At 42.1% G+C, this 16875-nt stretch overlaps 1 protein-coding gene across 1 annotated transcript in view; it reads right to left on the reverse strand.

Moving 5' to 3' along the window:
• Positions 1-16875, reverse strand: part of ATP8A2 (ATPase phospholipid transporting 8A2) — a 528491-nt gene that overhangs the window by 159695 nt on the left and 351921 nt on the right. Inside the window, exons 27-28 of the mRNA XM_054719729.1 lie at positions 16305-16427; positions 13869-13947 (exon numbers count right to left, since the gene is read on the reverse strand). Coding sequence (XP_054575704.1) covers positions 13869-13947; positions 16305-16427 — 202 coding nt within the window. The remainder of the gene's footprint in view (positions 1-13868; positions 13948-16304; positions 16428-16875) is intronic.

Genomic DNA, 16875 nt, shown 5'->3' on the forward strand with positions numbered 1-16875 from the left:
TCCGGAGGACAGCAATGCAGTCTATTTTATTCAGAATATAAAAGCAAAACTTTAGAAATATCTGTCAACACATAAAGGAATTTCCAAAATTACGTCTGTGATTCTGAATTATTTTTGTGTATTTTCTCCAAATGAAGCAAACAAAATAGAATTGTCTAATTCAAGTCAGCTAGCCTAATGTGAAAATGCTGTTTTTTATCCAGAGGAGTCAAAGCCTATTTTAATATCGGGAATGGTTTCTTTGAATGGCACAGCCAATGGCCGATCTCCTTTTATTTTGTTTTATGCTCAAATTCAGACCTGTGGCCTACCGGCCAAGTATATAGGAGTTTTTGTGTTCAAATTTTCAACCCACACATAATTGGGCTCAGGGATTTACCCATCTGCTTGTTGAAGAATCCTATAAAAGAATTAAAATCTGCTTAGTTTTCTAAAACACCATAATAATCAAGTGTAGTCACAGGAAGAATGTGGTAATCCTGGAACCCTGCACCTAGCGCCAGGGCATGCCCTTCTTCCTAATTCTAGAGTGGGGAACATAAGGGTTATCCTAAGAGAGGAGAGAGAGAGAAAGAGAAAGAGAGAGAGAGAGGAAATGACCAAAGAATTTAAAAGGAGGTGGTAAAGGGAGACCAGAAGCTTAGGTAGGATTTCATTAAAAGGGAAGAAAGAGAGCCCTAGCCTATTTGGCATTTGGCTCAGTGGATAGAGAATCGGCTCATGGACTGAAGGGTGCCGGGTTTAATTCCGGTCAAGGGCACCTACTTCAGTTTCAGGCTCGACCCCAGCCTGACAGGGCCACTTGCAGGAGGCAACCAATCAATGCATTTATCTCACATTATCTCTCTCTGTCTCTCCCTCTCCCTTCCATTCTCTCTAAAAATCAATGGAAAAATATCCCCGAGTGAGGATTAAAAATAAAAGAGAAGGGAAAGGTTCAAAAAATAAGGGAGAGGCTAAATTAACCAAGAAGGTAACAAGTCGAAGTATTACCAAATAGCTATTCAAAACTGTGGGGGTTTACTTTTCAGTAACTGGCCCTAAGATTGTTTTAATAATAAATGTGACATTTTATTTTTATTTATTTATTTTTTTAAAATGTATTTTTATTGACTCAGAGAGAAAGGGAGAGTGAAAGAGAGATAGAAACATCAATGATGATAGAGAATCATTGATGGGCTGCCTCCTGCACGCCCCCTACTGGGGATTGAGCCACAACCAGGCATATGCCCTTGACCGGAATTGAACCCAGGACCCTTCAGTCTGCAGGCTGATGCTTTATCCATTGAGCCAAACCAGCTAGGGCTAAATGTGACATTTTAAAAGCATGCCTCAATAAAGAAACACTTGAGATTAGACAGGAGAACATTTATTTGATTCTAATATAGATTATAGCCTTGAAAGAGGTAACATTATTCTTTCTTTATACAGCAAATATTTATTTGAAGTTTACTTTATGCCAGGTACTATTATGGGAACTGGGAGACAAGGTCCCTGCCTTCAAGTAGCTCACACTATAGTGAGGGAGCCAGAACATAAACACAAATACATGTGCAATAAAATGTCAGGTATAATCTATAGATATAAAAGCCTAAGCAACTGAACAACCGAATGACCAAACGACTGGTCGACTGGTTGCTATGACGTGCACTGACCACCAGGGGGCAGATGCTTAATGCAGGAGCTGTCCCTGGTAGTCAGTGCACTCCCACAGCCAACCTCCCATGGCTGGCCAACCTCCTTTGATCCCTCCCCACCAGCCAGCCATCCCCCTCACGCCCCAATCGGCCTCGATCACCGGCCAGGCCAAAGGACCCCACCTTTGCATGAATTCATGCACTGGGCCTCTAGTAAGTTCTAAAAGAAATATAAGGCAGGATAATGGTACAGAGCGTGACAGAAGCTTCTTTTTTAGATAGGGAGTTCAGGAAAAATCTTTTTGAGAAGGTAACATTTGAGCAGATCTGAGCAGTATGAAGGGGTGAGTTAAATGAATATCTAAGGGGAGAGCATTCCAAGCAGAGAGAAATTGCCAACAGTCTGAATATAGACACATAGATAAGTTCAAAGACCATCACAAAGACCAGTTTGGCTGGTGAAACTCGGAAATACTTAGAAGGGGCAAATTAATGTAGGCCATGGCAAGGAGTTGGGGTTTTATTGTTAACTAGAGGCCCGGTGCATGAATTCATGCACGGGTGGGGTCCCGAAGGGGGTGGGGAGGCCAGGACGCGATCAGCCCTCCGGGCGGTTGTTGGGAGCCACTTGGTGGTTGCTTTTATATCCTTCCTTCCTTGTGGAGCGTCTAGGGAGGGGAAGCAGCCACAGTGCCCAAGGCCAACTTCCAGGAGGCCGGCAGTACTGTCGGAATTGTGCCGACGGCTCTAGTCTGTCAGTGCCTGGCCCGTTCTCCGGAGATTGGACCCGCAGGACTACTGAGGGAATGAGTGGCTGCCACCGGGCTGGTGGGCCACCGGGACAGGTCGGTCAGCTGAGTGGCGCTCCTGCTGTAGGAGCACACTAACCACCAGCAGGAAGCTCCTACGTTGTCTGCCCCCTGGTGGTCAGTGCGTGTCATAGTGACCGGTCATTCCAGTCGTTTGGTTGTAAAGGTCACTTAGGCTTTTATATATAAAGATTGTGATAGGAAACCACTGGAGGATTCTGAGCAGGGAGTAAACTGGTATGAGTGATGCTCTTAAAGAAATAGTCTAGATTTTATGGCAGAACAGATCTTGGACTACCCAAACTGGAGTAACAATAAGTGCAATGCCGGTGTGGAAATGATTGTAGCAATCTTCCCAGGAGGGTGGCACTGGTAGTGTGTAGGCTGTGTCCAATATGGTAGCCACTGGCTGCTATAGTTGTTTATATTTCAATTAATTTAAAAATCCCTCAATGCTTGGTGGCCTTCAAAAGGGGCAAACTCTTTGATTACCAACAGGACAGATGGCTCACTTAGGAAGAGAGAGCCTCCCTGGAGACCCTGAAGACCACTGAACACTCTGTGGGCAGTTTGGCATGCGCAGAAGGAAGATGTGGGGAAACTAAAGGATACTTCCCAAATGTAGCTTCTAAAATTTTATTATGCATTAATTTCTAACTTGTCATGATAGTAAAGTGCTACTGGCATTAAATAAAATGTTGACCTTGAGGTTATTTGAATACACTTAAAGTAACTGTTAATGAAGACAGGATTAACCTAACTTTTTAGTTCATCATTTCAGAAGGATAACTCATCATTACATTTTAGTGTTCTGCTTAGGAAAGAGTGTCTCCTGCCCCAGTCAAACTAATATCATCTGGAAATAATTTATTCCTTGGAGGAGGAACTCCCAAACCAACTTGAGGTTTGGAACATGCCAAGCACCTCTGAAAAGATGCATCTTCTAAACAAGTCACAAGTTACCACTCTGTACACCCTGGCTCAGAAATTTCCATGGAATGGATTGCTCTCTTATAGGTTATATTTCAAACTAGAGGCTGGTGCACAAAATTTGTGCAGGGGGAAGGGGTGTGTGTCCCTCAGCCCAGGCTGCACCCTCTCCAATCTGGGACCCCTTGGGGGATGTCTGACTTCCGGTTTAAGCCCGATCCCGGGAATCGGGCCTAAACCGGCAGTCGGACATCCCTCTCACAATCCGGGACTGCTGACTTCCAACTGCTTGCCTGCCTGCCTGCCAGATTGCCCCTATCCGCTTCTGGCTGCCAGCCTGGTCACCCCCTAACCACTCCCCTGCCAGCCCAATCAACACCTAACTACTCCCCTGCCGGCCCAATTGCCCCCAACTACCCTCCCCTGCAGGCCTGGTCGCCCCCAACTGCCCTCCCCTGCCTGCCTGGTCACCCCCAACTGCCCTCCCCTGCTAGCCTGGTTGCCCCCAACTGCCCTTCCCTGCCAGCCTGGCTGCCCCTAACTGCCTTCCCCTGCCAGCCCGGTCGCCCCTAATTGCCCTCCCCTGCAGGCCTGGTTGCCCCCAACTGCCCTCCCCTGCAGGCCTGGTCCCTCCCAACTGCCCTCCCCTGCTGGCCATCTTGTGGTGGCCATCTTGTGACCACATGGGGCGGCCATCTTGTGCGAGGGTGTGACAGTCAATTTGCATATTACCTCTTTATTATATAGGATGTTTTAGAGGCAAATCCCTGTGGGCATCATTCCTTGTTAAAACTTGACAATAGCATACCCCTGAAGGAGAGATCAGAAGTCCTACGAAATCATTTGTGGATGAATGCATTAATAAGCTACAGCTTGCTGGTAACCCCAGGCTGGAAAAGCCTGCTTTGATTGTCCAGGTTTACTCCTAAAGGTTGTAGCTGCCAAATTATTTCTTCCCACTTTGCTTAATGTTAACAGTACTGTGGTGATTCCAACACTCTAGTCAGGAAAATATCTTTCCTGTAGTTTAGCTGTTTTAATTTTAGTCAGATACTGAAAATTGTCGTGATTTTTTTTTATAAGGGAAAAAGAACCCCCAAACCAAGGTCAGTGGTTAGGTTCCCCAAGCCAGCCTTCCAAACATTATTCAACCCCATCTGTGTAAATGTAGTAAAAACATTACTTCAGACAAAGCAGCATGGGATGGGATAGATGGATATTTGGGAGGAAGCGGGCAGTGAGAAGGGAAAGGACAATTCCAGCGAAAAAAGGGAATCAGCCTGCATAGAGGCCTGGAGTGGCGCTCCAGCCTGACTCCATCCTGACCCAATGGGATGGTGAGCAGCTGAGGTGGGGGTGGGGCTGAGGTAGTAAGTACCAGGCCTTGCGGTCAGCAGGGGCCAAGCCCTGCAAGGCTCTAAGAAGGTCCCTATAAAAGAAATCCACCAAAAGTGCATGTGGAGAGTTGTGATCTCACCAAACCTTTGTTTCCTTACGTTAACCAGCCTGACCAAACCCATCATTAGCACACAATGGCTACCAGCAAGAGGAGGGGCAAGAAGGAGTAACTAACTGCCTGTTGCATTAAGAACAGTTGGCATTTAACTGAACAATCTGAGATGTCAGTCTTTTGCAAATCCAGGATCAGATTCACTCCTTTGAGGGCTGAAAAGAGAGAGGAGGGCGTTGCCTACAGCCTATATGTCTCTTAGAGGCCCAGGTAATGCTATGGCTTCAGGATCTACTGACCCACAGCAGTGGTTAAGCCGGCTCTCCCAGGCTGATATTATTTGCAGAATCTGGTTGGATCCAACATAATGAAGGATTAGCCAAATGAGGTTTAGAAACACAGTCACTAACACAGACTATTGTGGACAATTGGGACAAAACCACATAGCTCTCCACATTAGCAGTGGCAGCCCAAAATGCTGCATGCAAAAACCTCTTTGAAAATAATTGCGGGAAAACCCAGGGTTTGTAAGAAAAGTATGTCTCATTTTCCTAACAGACAGAATGATCAAGGAACTTACTTCAGAATATTCCAAAGGGCTAGGCTGATGACATTTATAAAGATGCCATTTCAATTAAATGCTCATTAAAAACATTACCTCATTACCCAGCTAAACCACAAAAATCTACTCAGAAACGGTTTTGACAAAAAGCAAAATTTGAAGACAACGTTATAGCATAGCACAGTACAGTCAGAGAGGATCGGATTTAATAATCAGGAAAACAGATGGGGTGGATTTATAGGTGTATTTTGACTGTAGTAAGAATCCATGGAACACATGAACTAACAATCACAGGCAGCTCGAGCACATGTGACTCGGTGGGGAAAATTAAGGTGGAGTGGCACCGTTCCCTTGACATCGAGGCATGTGCCAAGAATTTGGGTTGGAGAGCAGATGCCCAGCATCTCCCGCTTTCCCTCTCCTGCCCTTTTGCTTAGAGATATTTCAGAAGCACTTGTTCAGAGCAGCCCCAGTTCCTGAATATTATCAGGCTGCCTTTCTCGACCTCACTTTCTGGGCCCTTTTAAGATTCCAGAGGTTCAGAGGAGGTACAATGCCAACCAGCTACTCCTAGATTAATCTCAATGGTGAAAATGTATTCCAAGTTTCACATAACAAATTTACAAACTTTTATAACCCATTCTGTTCAAATGCTTGTACTGCCTGAACAATAACTGAAACGAGGTTTTCTGCTTCCAACACTATGTTTTCATGAAGAGAAAATTTATTTTTTCCTTTCTCTGTAAAGAGTAGTAAAAAATATTGGAAAGAGTCTATAAAAGGTAGAGTTTATTCAAGTGTTAGTGATTATAATTACATTTATAGCCAACGTTGGGTTAAGTTCCTGGTTATATAAGCCTTTTGCTAGATTTTCTCTTCTCTATGGCCATTTCTGATGAATATGAAACTCAAATTTCAGTATTTTTCTTTTTTCACTTGTTTACTAAAAATAGATTTTTAAAAGGAAGTAAAGAGGATGGAAAGTACACTCAGTTGCCAATGTCAAACAGCCACCTCATGAGGCCACAGACTCTGCTTATTTTCGGGTGCCCAGCTAAATAACATTCCCCAGTCCCTGGTACCCAGTTGGAGCCCTGAAACTACTTGTTGCCACCCAGACATGAGCCGAAGTGATGGCTCACTTCCTGCCAGAGATGGTTAAGAACAAGCTATCCTGCTCCTGACTGTCTCCCTTACAGTGTTAAGGCTGAGGGTAAACTCAGGGGCCATGCACTCAATGGAGTCCCATTGTATTGAAATGGACCCAGGTTTTCTTTTACTCAGGCACGGTCAGACATGCACACATGGAAATGAGGGTCGAGAAGGAAAAAATTTCTACTTACAGATCCCCAGAAACAGGAGGCACAGGAAGCCATGCGGGGCCACAGGGAGAAGCACCAGAGTTGGTCAAGGAGGCGGAGGGGAAAGCATGGCCTAGAGCTGTTATTCGGGTTTTCAAGGGAGGAAATGGACAAGGCAGGGTAGGTATGCTGTGTTAGCCTAGGATTAAACAGTTTAATCATTTCCGCAGGCACTGGGTTTAGGGCAGTCCATAGTTGTCTGGTTCCTGGCCCCAGGGTTTATGTCAGGAGAATAGTGGCTTGGTGTGTGGGAGTTTGATAAAGGAGATGGTGGGGGTATGGGGTCTAGGCTGGTTGTTTTGTATCTTGCAAGGAAGTAATTTGCTCTCTCTAGGAATTTGTTAACCCTGGGAGGGATAGTCTCTCCAGGATCAAGGCTCCAAATGTCAGAGCATCAAAAATACAGAAAATATGGTAACTACACCTATGAACAATGCAGTCCTCCATTTGGTGGTGACATGAGTAAGAAATACGCCTTTACTGGGTAAGCCCCTGGGATTTGGGATTGTTTGTTGTAGCAGCTATTCCTACCCTGGCTAACACACCTTGATTCAACTTCCTGATAAAGTTGAAAGGGTCAAATCTGGATACTCTGGCTTACACTTCTTATAACATTACACTAAATCCAACTCTTTAAAATACATGTAATGTAGAGTTTATTAAAAGAGACACTGAAACATAAGAAATGTTTAACAGAATGGAAATAATGGCCCTTCCAACCAAACTGTGTTTCCAAACAACAGTGCTATAGATGTGTGGCCAGGACATCTCCAGAGCTGTATCTACCAGGCCACTGTGTTTAGGGCACACCAAAACAGAAAAAATATATATTTTGAATTTGGAAACCTGGTCTTATTTTAAGTGTATTATACTAGTTATTTAGATTTATTAGCTGTAGTTTCATTTGTATAAATCACAAAGCTCCTAGAGTGCCCTGTCTTTCTAGTTTTTAGTGAGCAAGTTCCACTCACTTCATTTATATGCTGCAGGATTTTATGAACGTCCTCTGCACTGCCCTGGCCTCTCAGCAGGTTTTTCCAGATGGCAGACCACGTGGAGCTACTATTCCCCTTTTCTTTTCCATTTAGCATTTAATGTGCATCTCTGGATCTTCTTTATTTTAGATCTTTTAAAATCTGTACACAGTGACTTAAAGGGGAACAAAATGTCAATTTCTGGTTTCATGTACCTGACTTTAAAATATAGTATTGTGTTGGTAAACTTTGTGACTACAACAGCCCACTCTTTTGAAGGGTTTAGAACATATTACAATTGGGTAGATTAGGGAAGTATTCATTAATGCAATATTGAATTCTTCCAACGTTACCTCCAAAGCAGCCCTTTAATCCCTCTACTTCTCTCCACTGCCATTGTCACTACAGTAGACGAGGCAGCAGCCAACCTGGACTCCAACAATCATCCTTCCAGTGTGGTTACATTAAAATAAATCAGAAATATGGCTCTCTGCTTATCAGTGGCTTCCATTAAACTTACAATACAAAGACTCACAAATCCCCCAAAGCCTTGGAGGGCTGATGTCTCATCACTGTCATCCCAAAGCAATCTGAATCTCACATTGTGCTCCCCACTGCCATCCACATATGCCTTCTGCATTTGAAATCACACTCTCAACCAGGCTATCCCCACAACCCTTTTCTCTCTACTCTTTACCTGGCTCACTGCTACTCATCCTTTAACTCTGCTGTCACATCCTCCAGGAAGAAAGCCTTAAAACTCAGTGGGACCAGGTCAGCTTTCCTTGGAATACATACATTTGACCTTGACCTTTTTCTTTTGCAATACTTCTCGTTGTGCAATCTTGCCTTCCCTAGGTGTAAGTTCCATGAGGGCAGGGAATGTGCCTGTTATACACATGACTGTATGCCCAGAAACTGGTACTGGCCTAGCATAAAGAACATAATCCTTGTTTTTTGCTTTATAATGAGTGAATGCTGAGTTTAAGAAGGTGCAACCTCAGAGAACAATTGTGCTCAAATTGTGCTTAATGTAAAACAATGCAAATCACCAGGATTTACGTGATATAAAATAGCCAAGTTTATAGTAATAAGTTTAGGTCATAAACAGTTCAAGCTAAAATGACCCAATAATGCCACGGAGAGTACACTATGTTTCATTTTATGCATGTGCATTATTTCAGTTTATAAAACATGCCTAATCTTCCAGTGGCATATTTATTAAAAAGTATAAAATAGCTTTCTTCCAAAATGTTGAAAAACCTTGTTGCTTAATTAGTGCCAATACAATAAGTATCCATATGGTATATTTTCTTCTGAAAGTGGGTGGGAGTGGTTCTAAGGGTATGGACTGTGAGCAATCGAGAACACATTTTTTTGAAAAAATTTTCTGCTCCTAAGTATTCAGTAGTCTCTTTCCCATCACCTCCCTCTTAAATTTCATCAAGAAAAATCGGAAAATTTCCTTTTTTAAAAATGAAAACTGATTTTACATTCTTTTGCCAATAACCACATTCCTCTTCAAGAAGGGTTGCTCAAATATGCAGACGGAACACACCAGTGGAAAACCTAAGTGTGGCCTGAAACCAAGGCTCCTGAGGAATTTCAGTGCCTGTGAAGGTGACATCTCTGGTTTGAAACTATATTCACTTCTCAGATCAAAGGGCGGGAGCTGCAGGCAGGCCATGGGAGTAACCAGAAAGTTGTGATGGTTGGAAGAAATCTGATTTACTGAATTGCTTGAGTGGAAAAATTTATTTTGAAACTTGAAATGAATCATCACAAACTCCATCAGGAAAGGAGTGCTTTGTAAAGTCTATCCAAAACCATGCAAAAATAAGCAAAGCGAAATTCTTGGAAGCTTTCTAAAGAATGAACAATGTGCTCACACCTTCTCAAAAATGTTTCTTCCCAACAATTATGTGCCCAAGTGAACAGCACTGACATGTACTTAAGACTCTCACCATGGACAGTGAGGAGAGAATTTCGGTAAAATTCACCGTCTTTATGACACAACCCACATAGTCTGAAACAATGACATGAAGCTACCCTTGTGACCTTGGTGCCTAGTTAAGCAAAACTCCTTAGGCTTTGAGTTTGGGCAAGTGTCTGAGGGACAGCTTCAGGCAGGCCTGGGAGGGTAGAGAGAGGCCTAAAGGCGACTTTCTATTAGACCAAGATCCCCTTCAATGCTTCAAAAGTGCCCCAGGTTGTCCCAAATTGGTGCCATGCTCCTATGCTACTTTGGGGGTGGGGTGAATACGTTCTTCTAAATGGCAATTCTAAGTATAACAGAACTCATGTATATTTAGGGCAGTAAATCAGTACACATAAACAAGCAATCCAATCAGTCTTCTCAAACTTGCAAACTTTCTTGATTTCCACCACTGACTTCTCTACGACTCTTCACCCCCCACAATAACCCCATGCTCTCTTGACAATCTTACATGTGCAAACTCCACCATGTAACTCTGTGACCTTAAAACCTTCACTGAGAAAAAGTCCTCACCTGGGTTTTTGTGATGTTACCATCACCTAACTTCTTTGCCCCCTTTTCCAGCCACTCCTTCCCACCACCCATACTCCTCCCTGACCCCTCCCTCTGTGCCATAGCTCTCTTGACAAGGGGTGGTGTGCTGACCCCAGAGGGGAAGTTGGAAATATGTGGAGACATGTTTTGGTTTATAGCTGCACAAGGGCAGGGAAAGAGGAGAGTGCCAATGACATTTACTGTCCAGGCCAGGGACACTCAGTGTCTGGAAAGGCTCATGACAGGCTGAATAAAGTCTAGAGTCCAGCCCCCACCCCCAACCCCACCCATTGGAAAGATAGTTGACCCTTGAATACAGGTTTGAACTATGTGAGTCTAGTTATATGTGAATTCTTTCAATAAAAACTGTAAATGTATTTTCTCTTTCTTATGATTTTCTTAATTACATTATTTTCTCTAGTTTATTGCATGAATATAATACATATGACATACAAAATAGGTGCTAATTGACTGTTTATTTTATCGGTAAGGTTTCCAGTCAGCAGTAGGCTATTAGTAAATACATTTTTGGGAAATCAAAAGTTATATGTGGTTTTCTGACTGCTCTAGGGGGTCAGCATCCCTAAGCTCTGTGTTGTTCAAGGATCAGCCGGACTGCTGATGGCCTCTTCAGGTTCCTCCACAGTGCAGGTCCTGTGGGCTTGCTTGGTCCTGGCTAGGAATACGTTCTCCCCACCTTGATCATGCCCTTCTCATCTTTCAAGAACTTAAATATTACTTCCTTGGAGAAGGTTCTTGCTTGACCCACTAGACTAGGTTGTATCCCTGTATTACAAGCTCCACCTGCAGTCTGTAGACACAGCATGCCAGTAATAAAACATTATTTACATAATTCCTGATCATCAACTCTGACTTTCTATAAGCCCCCAGAGGGCAAGATAGGCTGAGTTTATATCCATTGCACTCACTGTCAGGCCATCATAGATATGTCATGATTTTGATGAATAAATAAGTTCTCAAAACATGTTTCCTCCTCAATACACACATTCCCGTCTCCTGGATTTAACCCTCCTTAAGCTCTCCCCTGGAATACACAGAGACACACCTAGTATCCTTCTGTCATCCACCTTCTATCATTCACATGATAGATTAATTTTTTCAAATTGCTCTGATAACACTCTCCTTGATCTAAATTCCATATTGACTCTTCAGTTCCTAAAAAATTAAGTCCCAGTTTCTTAACCTCACATTCAAAGCCCTCTGTAATCCACTTTTGCCTGCTTCCTAAAACTTTTCATTATCTTCCACCCTTGAAGCAATGAACTTCTCACAGCTTTCCACATCTGCCCTAAAATTCCCCACTTTGTCTGGCTCCTCCCTCCATTCCTACACATCTCAATCCTACTTGACTTCCAGGCTAAGCCTAAATGTTATCTCTCCTAACAAACTATTAATAATCCCAAAAAGGCATCTCTTTCTCAGCCCTCTGAAATCTGATAGCACTTTATCTGTATTTTACGTGAAACAGTTATTTTATACCTTGTGCTGGAATTATCCGTGTGTGAATATAATCTCCCTCATCAGACTACAAACTCTTTGAAGATCAGACCCCATTGATCTATATTCCTAATACCCTTAGAATCTATTACAGTGTCTTGGACATAAATATTACATGAATTAATAAGGTTAATGAGCAATGATGTAATCATTTTGCTGTGCACTAATAGTGAGAATTTAGCAATTAATTCTAAAATACTCATGCAATTTGTTAGAGAAAGTCAACTAATATTTGCAATTTATTTAATCTTAAACTATTTCACTCAATATGTTATTGTTTACAACACAAATGAAAAAATCCTCAATGCTGAAGCCTTAATAAATATAACCATATGATGACATCAATGATGATGATAATAATAGAAATAAGAAAAAAAAAATCACCCTATTGGCTGACTGTCAGGCAAACTGTGAATTTGAGGGAAGCAGATAAGGGCAGCAGAAGCTAGCTTGAAATTCACTTGATGATGCATCAGGTAAATTAGTAACAGTTGGGAGTCTATCCTCTAAACACAGAGCATGAAGCAAACGAATGGATTTACGTAATGAAATCTAGTGAACTACAGCAATTTCACCATTAACTATAAGCCACAATCTCATACTACACAATCATAGCTCCGGGATTAGAAAACCAATGTTTTTTACTGCAGAATGGGGCCATATTAGTTCCTTTCAAAGCAGGTAAGTAAATGACCATCTTGTAAAACTTCTCAGAGTCCAAAGACAAGCACTTCAGACCGAAACAGAGTGTAATGTCTACATGATCAGGGTACTGGGTCTGGAGGTAGTACTGTGGCCAACCTGCACTATTTACTGTCTCTTCCTAAGCACAGACAGCTGGGCTCAGGGACAAAAGAACAGTTGTCAAAATTGTCCTGATGTTCATCGGACATATTGCTTCCCATCTGCAGTCGGTCCTAATAAAACGATGGCTGTTTCTACCACTAAATTGTCAGAGCTGCTGAAACAAACCACATCCCACACTCCTATATTCGTAAACCCATTACAAAACCATTTCCAGATAAATTAAATCCACCCTGAATAAAGATGAATCACAGGATAGCTTTAGAGTTAAACAAAAATGATCACACTAGAACGTTCCTTTCGGGGTGGGGCTAGAAGCAGAAATTTTTATTTTCTGATCTAGAGACTTAGGGACCCTCGAAGGGCCCCACAGAGGGCTTTGAATGCGAGGTCTGAGGAAATGGAAGAAATAGGTCATAGGGTAGAATGGGCAGTGCATGCATTTTATCTGTCAGGATTTAATAGGTTAATATCAGTGCGGATGAATCATTTCTACTTGAAGCACAGAACACATTGACACAGAAACAAAGACGCTTGGAAACTTTATATTCTTTGGGTCTCTGAACAATCAAAGGCCTTGTCTAGTCAACGTTTGGAGTAATTTTTCCCAGGGGAATTATCACTATTTGAAAGGGATGAAAGAGTAGCATTCTCGTGATACCTTTTTGTTTTCTGAGACTAAAAGCTGTCTCTGTGAGAGGCAACATTTGGCTGTATTGAGAAGTGTGCACACATGCGGAGTCAGTGGCTTTTCTCAAACATCTTCTAGCTGTAGGGTAGACTACAACTCATCGGGAGCTATGTCCTTAAACACACTTTAAACATTTGTTTGAAAAGTATATGCCAAGGAGAGGAGACTCAGGAAACTAGGTTAAGATTAAACTTTTAAAAGATTTGAGTTACTCTGCTTAAGGTTTGTGTAGCTTGGAAAATGAAAGCCCAAATAATTAACAAAAAATTTCAAACTCAGAGACAAGAGGCATCCATGTTTCATTACAGTACAGTGCTTTCCTTCAAGATCCTTGACGCAAACAGTTATTAAAAATAAAGTTTAGGATTCCTAGGATTTAAGCTCTCCAGGCAACTGGAAAGAAAATGGGTTTTCAGAGCCAGAGTGGATGAAACCTACGAGCTATAAACCTGAGACGAGGGCTCATTAGATTTTAGGTATGTTTTTCTTCTCAGATTTGGTCTTATGATCTCTATGTCTGCAGAACTGGGCAAAAAATTGTGAACAACTGGCAGGAGAGGGATTGCAAAGCTACTTGCTGACAGTGGAAATCAGGCCGTTACCGTGCTCCAGCGCCTTCATGGGAAACCAGAAGAGGATGAGGGAGTGGACCAAGGCGTTGATGCAGTGACCCCAGAAAACCTACGGGAAAACAAAGCGAGGGAGTCAGGAACTGCCCACCACGCTGACCTCCGTGTAACTCAACAAGCGCCTCATTGTGAAGGACACGGGCAGCCTGCTGCATGGCTCCAGGAGTAGCATATTATTCTTGAAGTTAAACAAAACAAAACAAAACGATTTCCTCATTTTTTACACACAAATGACTGGATGATCTCCAGATACTATTATTTAGTACAAAGACCTGAATGTATATACACATGTACTTAGACCAATATACAATCTATCCACATCTGAAAAAATGAATTATGAGCTGTTTTCTTTAGAACCCTAAGAAAGACACCAAATTTTTACAACCAAAGACAACAAAATCATCCAGAAAAAAGGTTATTTGGTCAAAATTGCTAATAGGAGACTGAAACTGTGTGTTTTCTGAAAGCATTAAAAACATTTAAAATGAAATTCTTACACAGCATTCTCTTTTGTTTTACTCCTTTAAATCTCTCCATTCAACTTTTTAATTTTTAGAATTTTGGTTAATATCATGCACATTTAAAAATTCTCTTTACCTTAACACTTGTAAGGTCAAACAGAAGAATGCAAAATTTATTTTCTTCTAAATTACAGTTTCATAAATGCATTTAATCATCTGTTTAACCACTGAGATGACAGAACTACTAAAGCCAGATTAAATTTACTTCAACATTTACAGATTGATCTGGGAATTGTCATAGAGTTTAATCCTAGGCAGGACAACATAAAATAATGAAAAATTATAAGACAAAGAGGTTTTATTTTAAATGTTTACTTTCCTCCTCGCTTCTATACTCCCCTGCCCCCCACTTCTCAGATCTTCAAGGTGCCTGCAAATAAGTCTCAGCTCCTTCTCAGCTCCATTACCTTTAAGGGTCCATTCCCTACTTATTTTGCACCTTACACAGCCTTTGAATTCAAACTCTGTAAAAAACAGATTTGATTTATGTAAATAATGCAGAACAAACAGGCCATTGATAGGTATTTCCCACTGATAGAGTCACAGAAAACAAGGATTGACACAGTCATCCAAGTCTCCTGTGTATGAAACATACCAGAACCAATAGAACTCCTTTCATTTTTTCTGATCTCGGGCATGCTCCAAAATAAGGCAGCTCTGAAGGAAGGCTATCAGTAATACCTGGCTTAAAATGAAGTCTTCAGACATTGTTCTCTTTTTGAGAATTCCGTATGTCTTCCTTACTAAGACTCCAGTGGCTACCAAAAAAATCATGTACACAACCAGAATCCAGTATTGTAACTGACCAGGGCAGTGGACCTCTGCTTAAACTTCCTAATCCCTCCTGCACAAAACCTGCCAGAAACGGGGCATGCAGGCGTGTTCACAGCTTTGCCTCTTCTGCCAAGCCAGGCACATTCTTCCCTTCTGGCTGGTGGCAGCAACTGCTCTGCCACTCTCAGCTGTGACTGGCAGTCAGGTGAGACCCCCTCAGCCTGTTTGACTCTTGTCGAGATCGTCTGAACCTTTTTGTCTAATGTTTTTTCCTTTCTGATTCTCAATCCTGAAAAAAAAAATACCCATGACTGACTTAATTTCTGTGTCTACATCTGGGCAATTTTATTCACTAACTAAAGTAATATTTTCTTTTAAATGACAAAACAAGTAATGGTGGTAAGAAGGTTCTAGCCTCCTAAGTGCAGGACTTTATAAAAGGGGGAGGGGCATGTCTGACGGCTGATCCTAAAGGAACTGGAGCCATGGGTGCTCCTGGCCACAGATGTCTGAGGCACATGTGGAGAAGAAGGAAGCAGTTGACAAAGAAGAACCAAAAGGAGCACCATGTGTCACACGGCAACTTCCTTTCTGATTTGGCATCTAAAATTCACTGGGCTTGCTGTGTTGAAAGAGGGCCCTGGTCTTACCTCATTCAAATATTCTTTCTAGAACTCATGGATATGGACAACAGTGTGGTGATGGTGGGGGCAGGGGGAGCTGGAGGTGGAAGAGGACATAGAGGGGATAAAAGGTGATGGAAAAAATAAAATAAAATAAATTAATTAAAAATATTCTCTCACCGGGCAGGTGTGGCTCACTGGTTGAGCATCAACCTATGAACCAAGAGGTCATTGGTTCCCAATCAGGGCACATGCCTGGGTTGCAGGCTCAATCCCCAGTAGGAGGTGTGCAGGAGGCAGCGGATCGATGTTGATTCTTGCCCATCGATGTTTCTATCTCTCTCTCCCTTCTTTTCTCTCTAAAAATCAATATTAAAAAATATTCTCTCTGAAGCTTCAGTGATCTCACAGGCTTATAACTAGAGCAGGAAGACAAAAAGCAGTGCTGACTCCTTTTTCAGGTGATAATTCTGTGATAACGTTCTGTTTACCTTTGTGTTGAAGCCTTCAGCATTCTGGGTAATTTTGTAGAGCTGTGGAAACCTGAGCATGCTCTCCTGAGTGCAAGACCTCTCAAAGATTCCCAGAGTGAAAGGTGGTAATGCGGTGAAAATCTGTATGGAGAACAAGGAGCCATTAAAAGAGACCTTTCCATTCACACAGCTCAAGTGTTTCAGTTCCATGGAATGATGACTTAACTCTCAGGCAAGTCCAAACCTGAGCATCAATGATTCACAACTCTAGAGACACCATCCAAACAAAGAAAATAAATGAAAGACCATTTTCAACTATTGTTTAATCAGCATAAAATAAATATACAGAACTAAAAACATTGCAAACATTTGATTAGCCAAGAAAGCTGGTTAAATGAACAGCTACCTTCCTTTGTAAGATGAGTGGTGATTTAGAATCACACCCCCCCCCCCTTAGCTTTGTGAAGTTTGTCTTCTGTTAGTGCCAGCGGAGGCACAATTTTACAACCCCCCATCCTGATTTTAAGATCAAATTTCAGGAAGCATGATGTACTTCATTATTCATTTGGCAGACATTTATTGGGAGTGA

The sequence above is a fragment of the Eptesicus fuscus genome, chromosome 7, assembly GCF_027574615.1.
Source record: "Eptesicus fuscus isolate TK198812 chromosome 7, DD_ASM_mEF_20220401, whole genome shotgun sequence".
Classification (NCBI taxonomy): domain Eukaryota; kingdom Metazoa; phylum Chordata; class Mammalia; order Chiroptera; family Vespertilionidae; genus Eptesicus; species Eptesicus fuscus.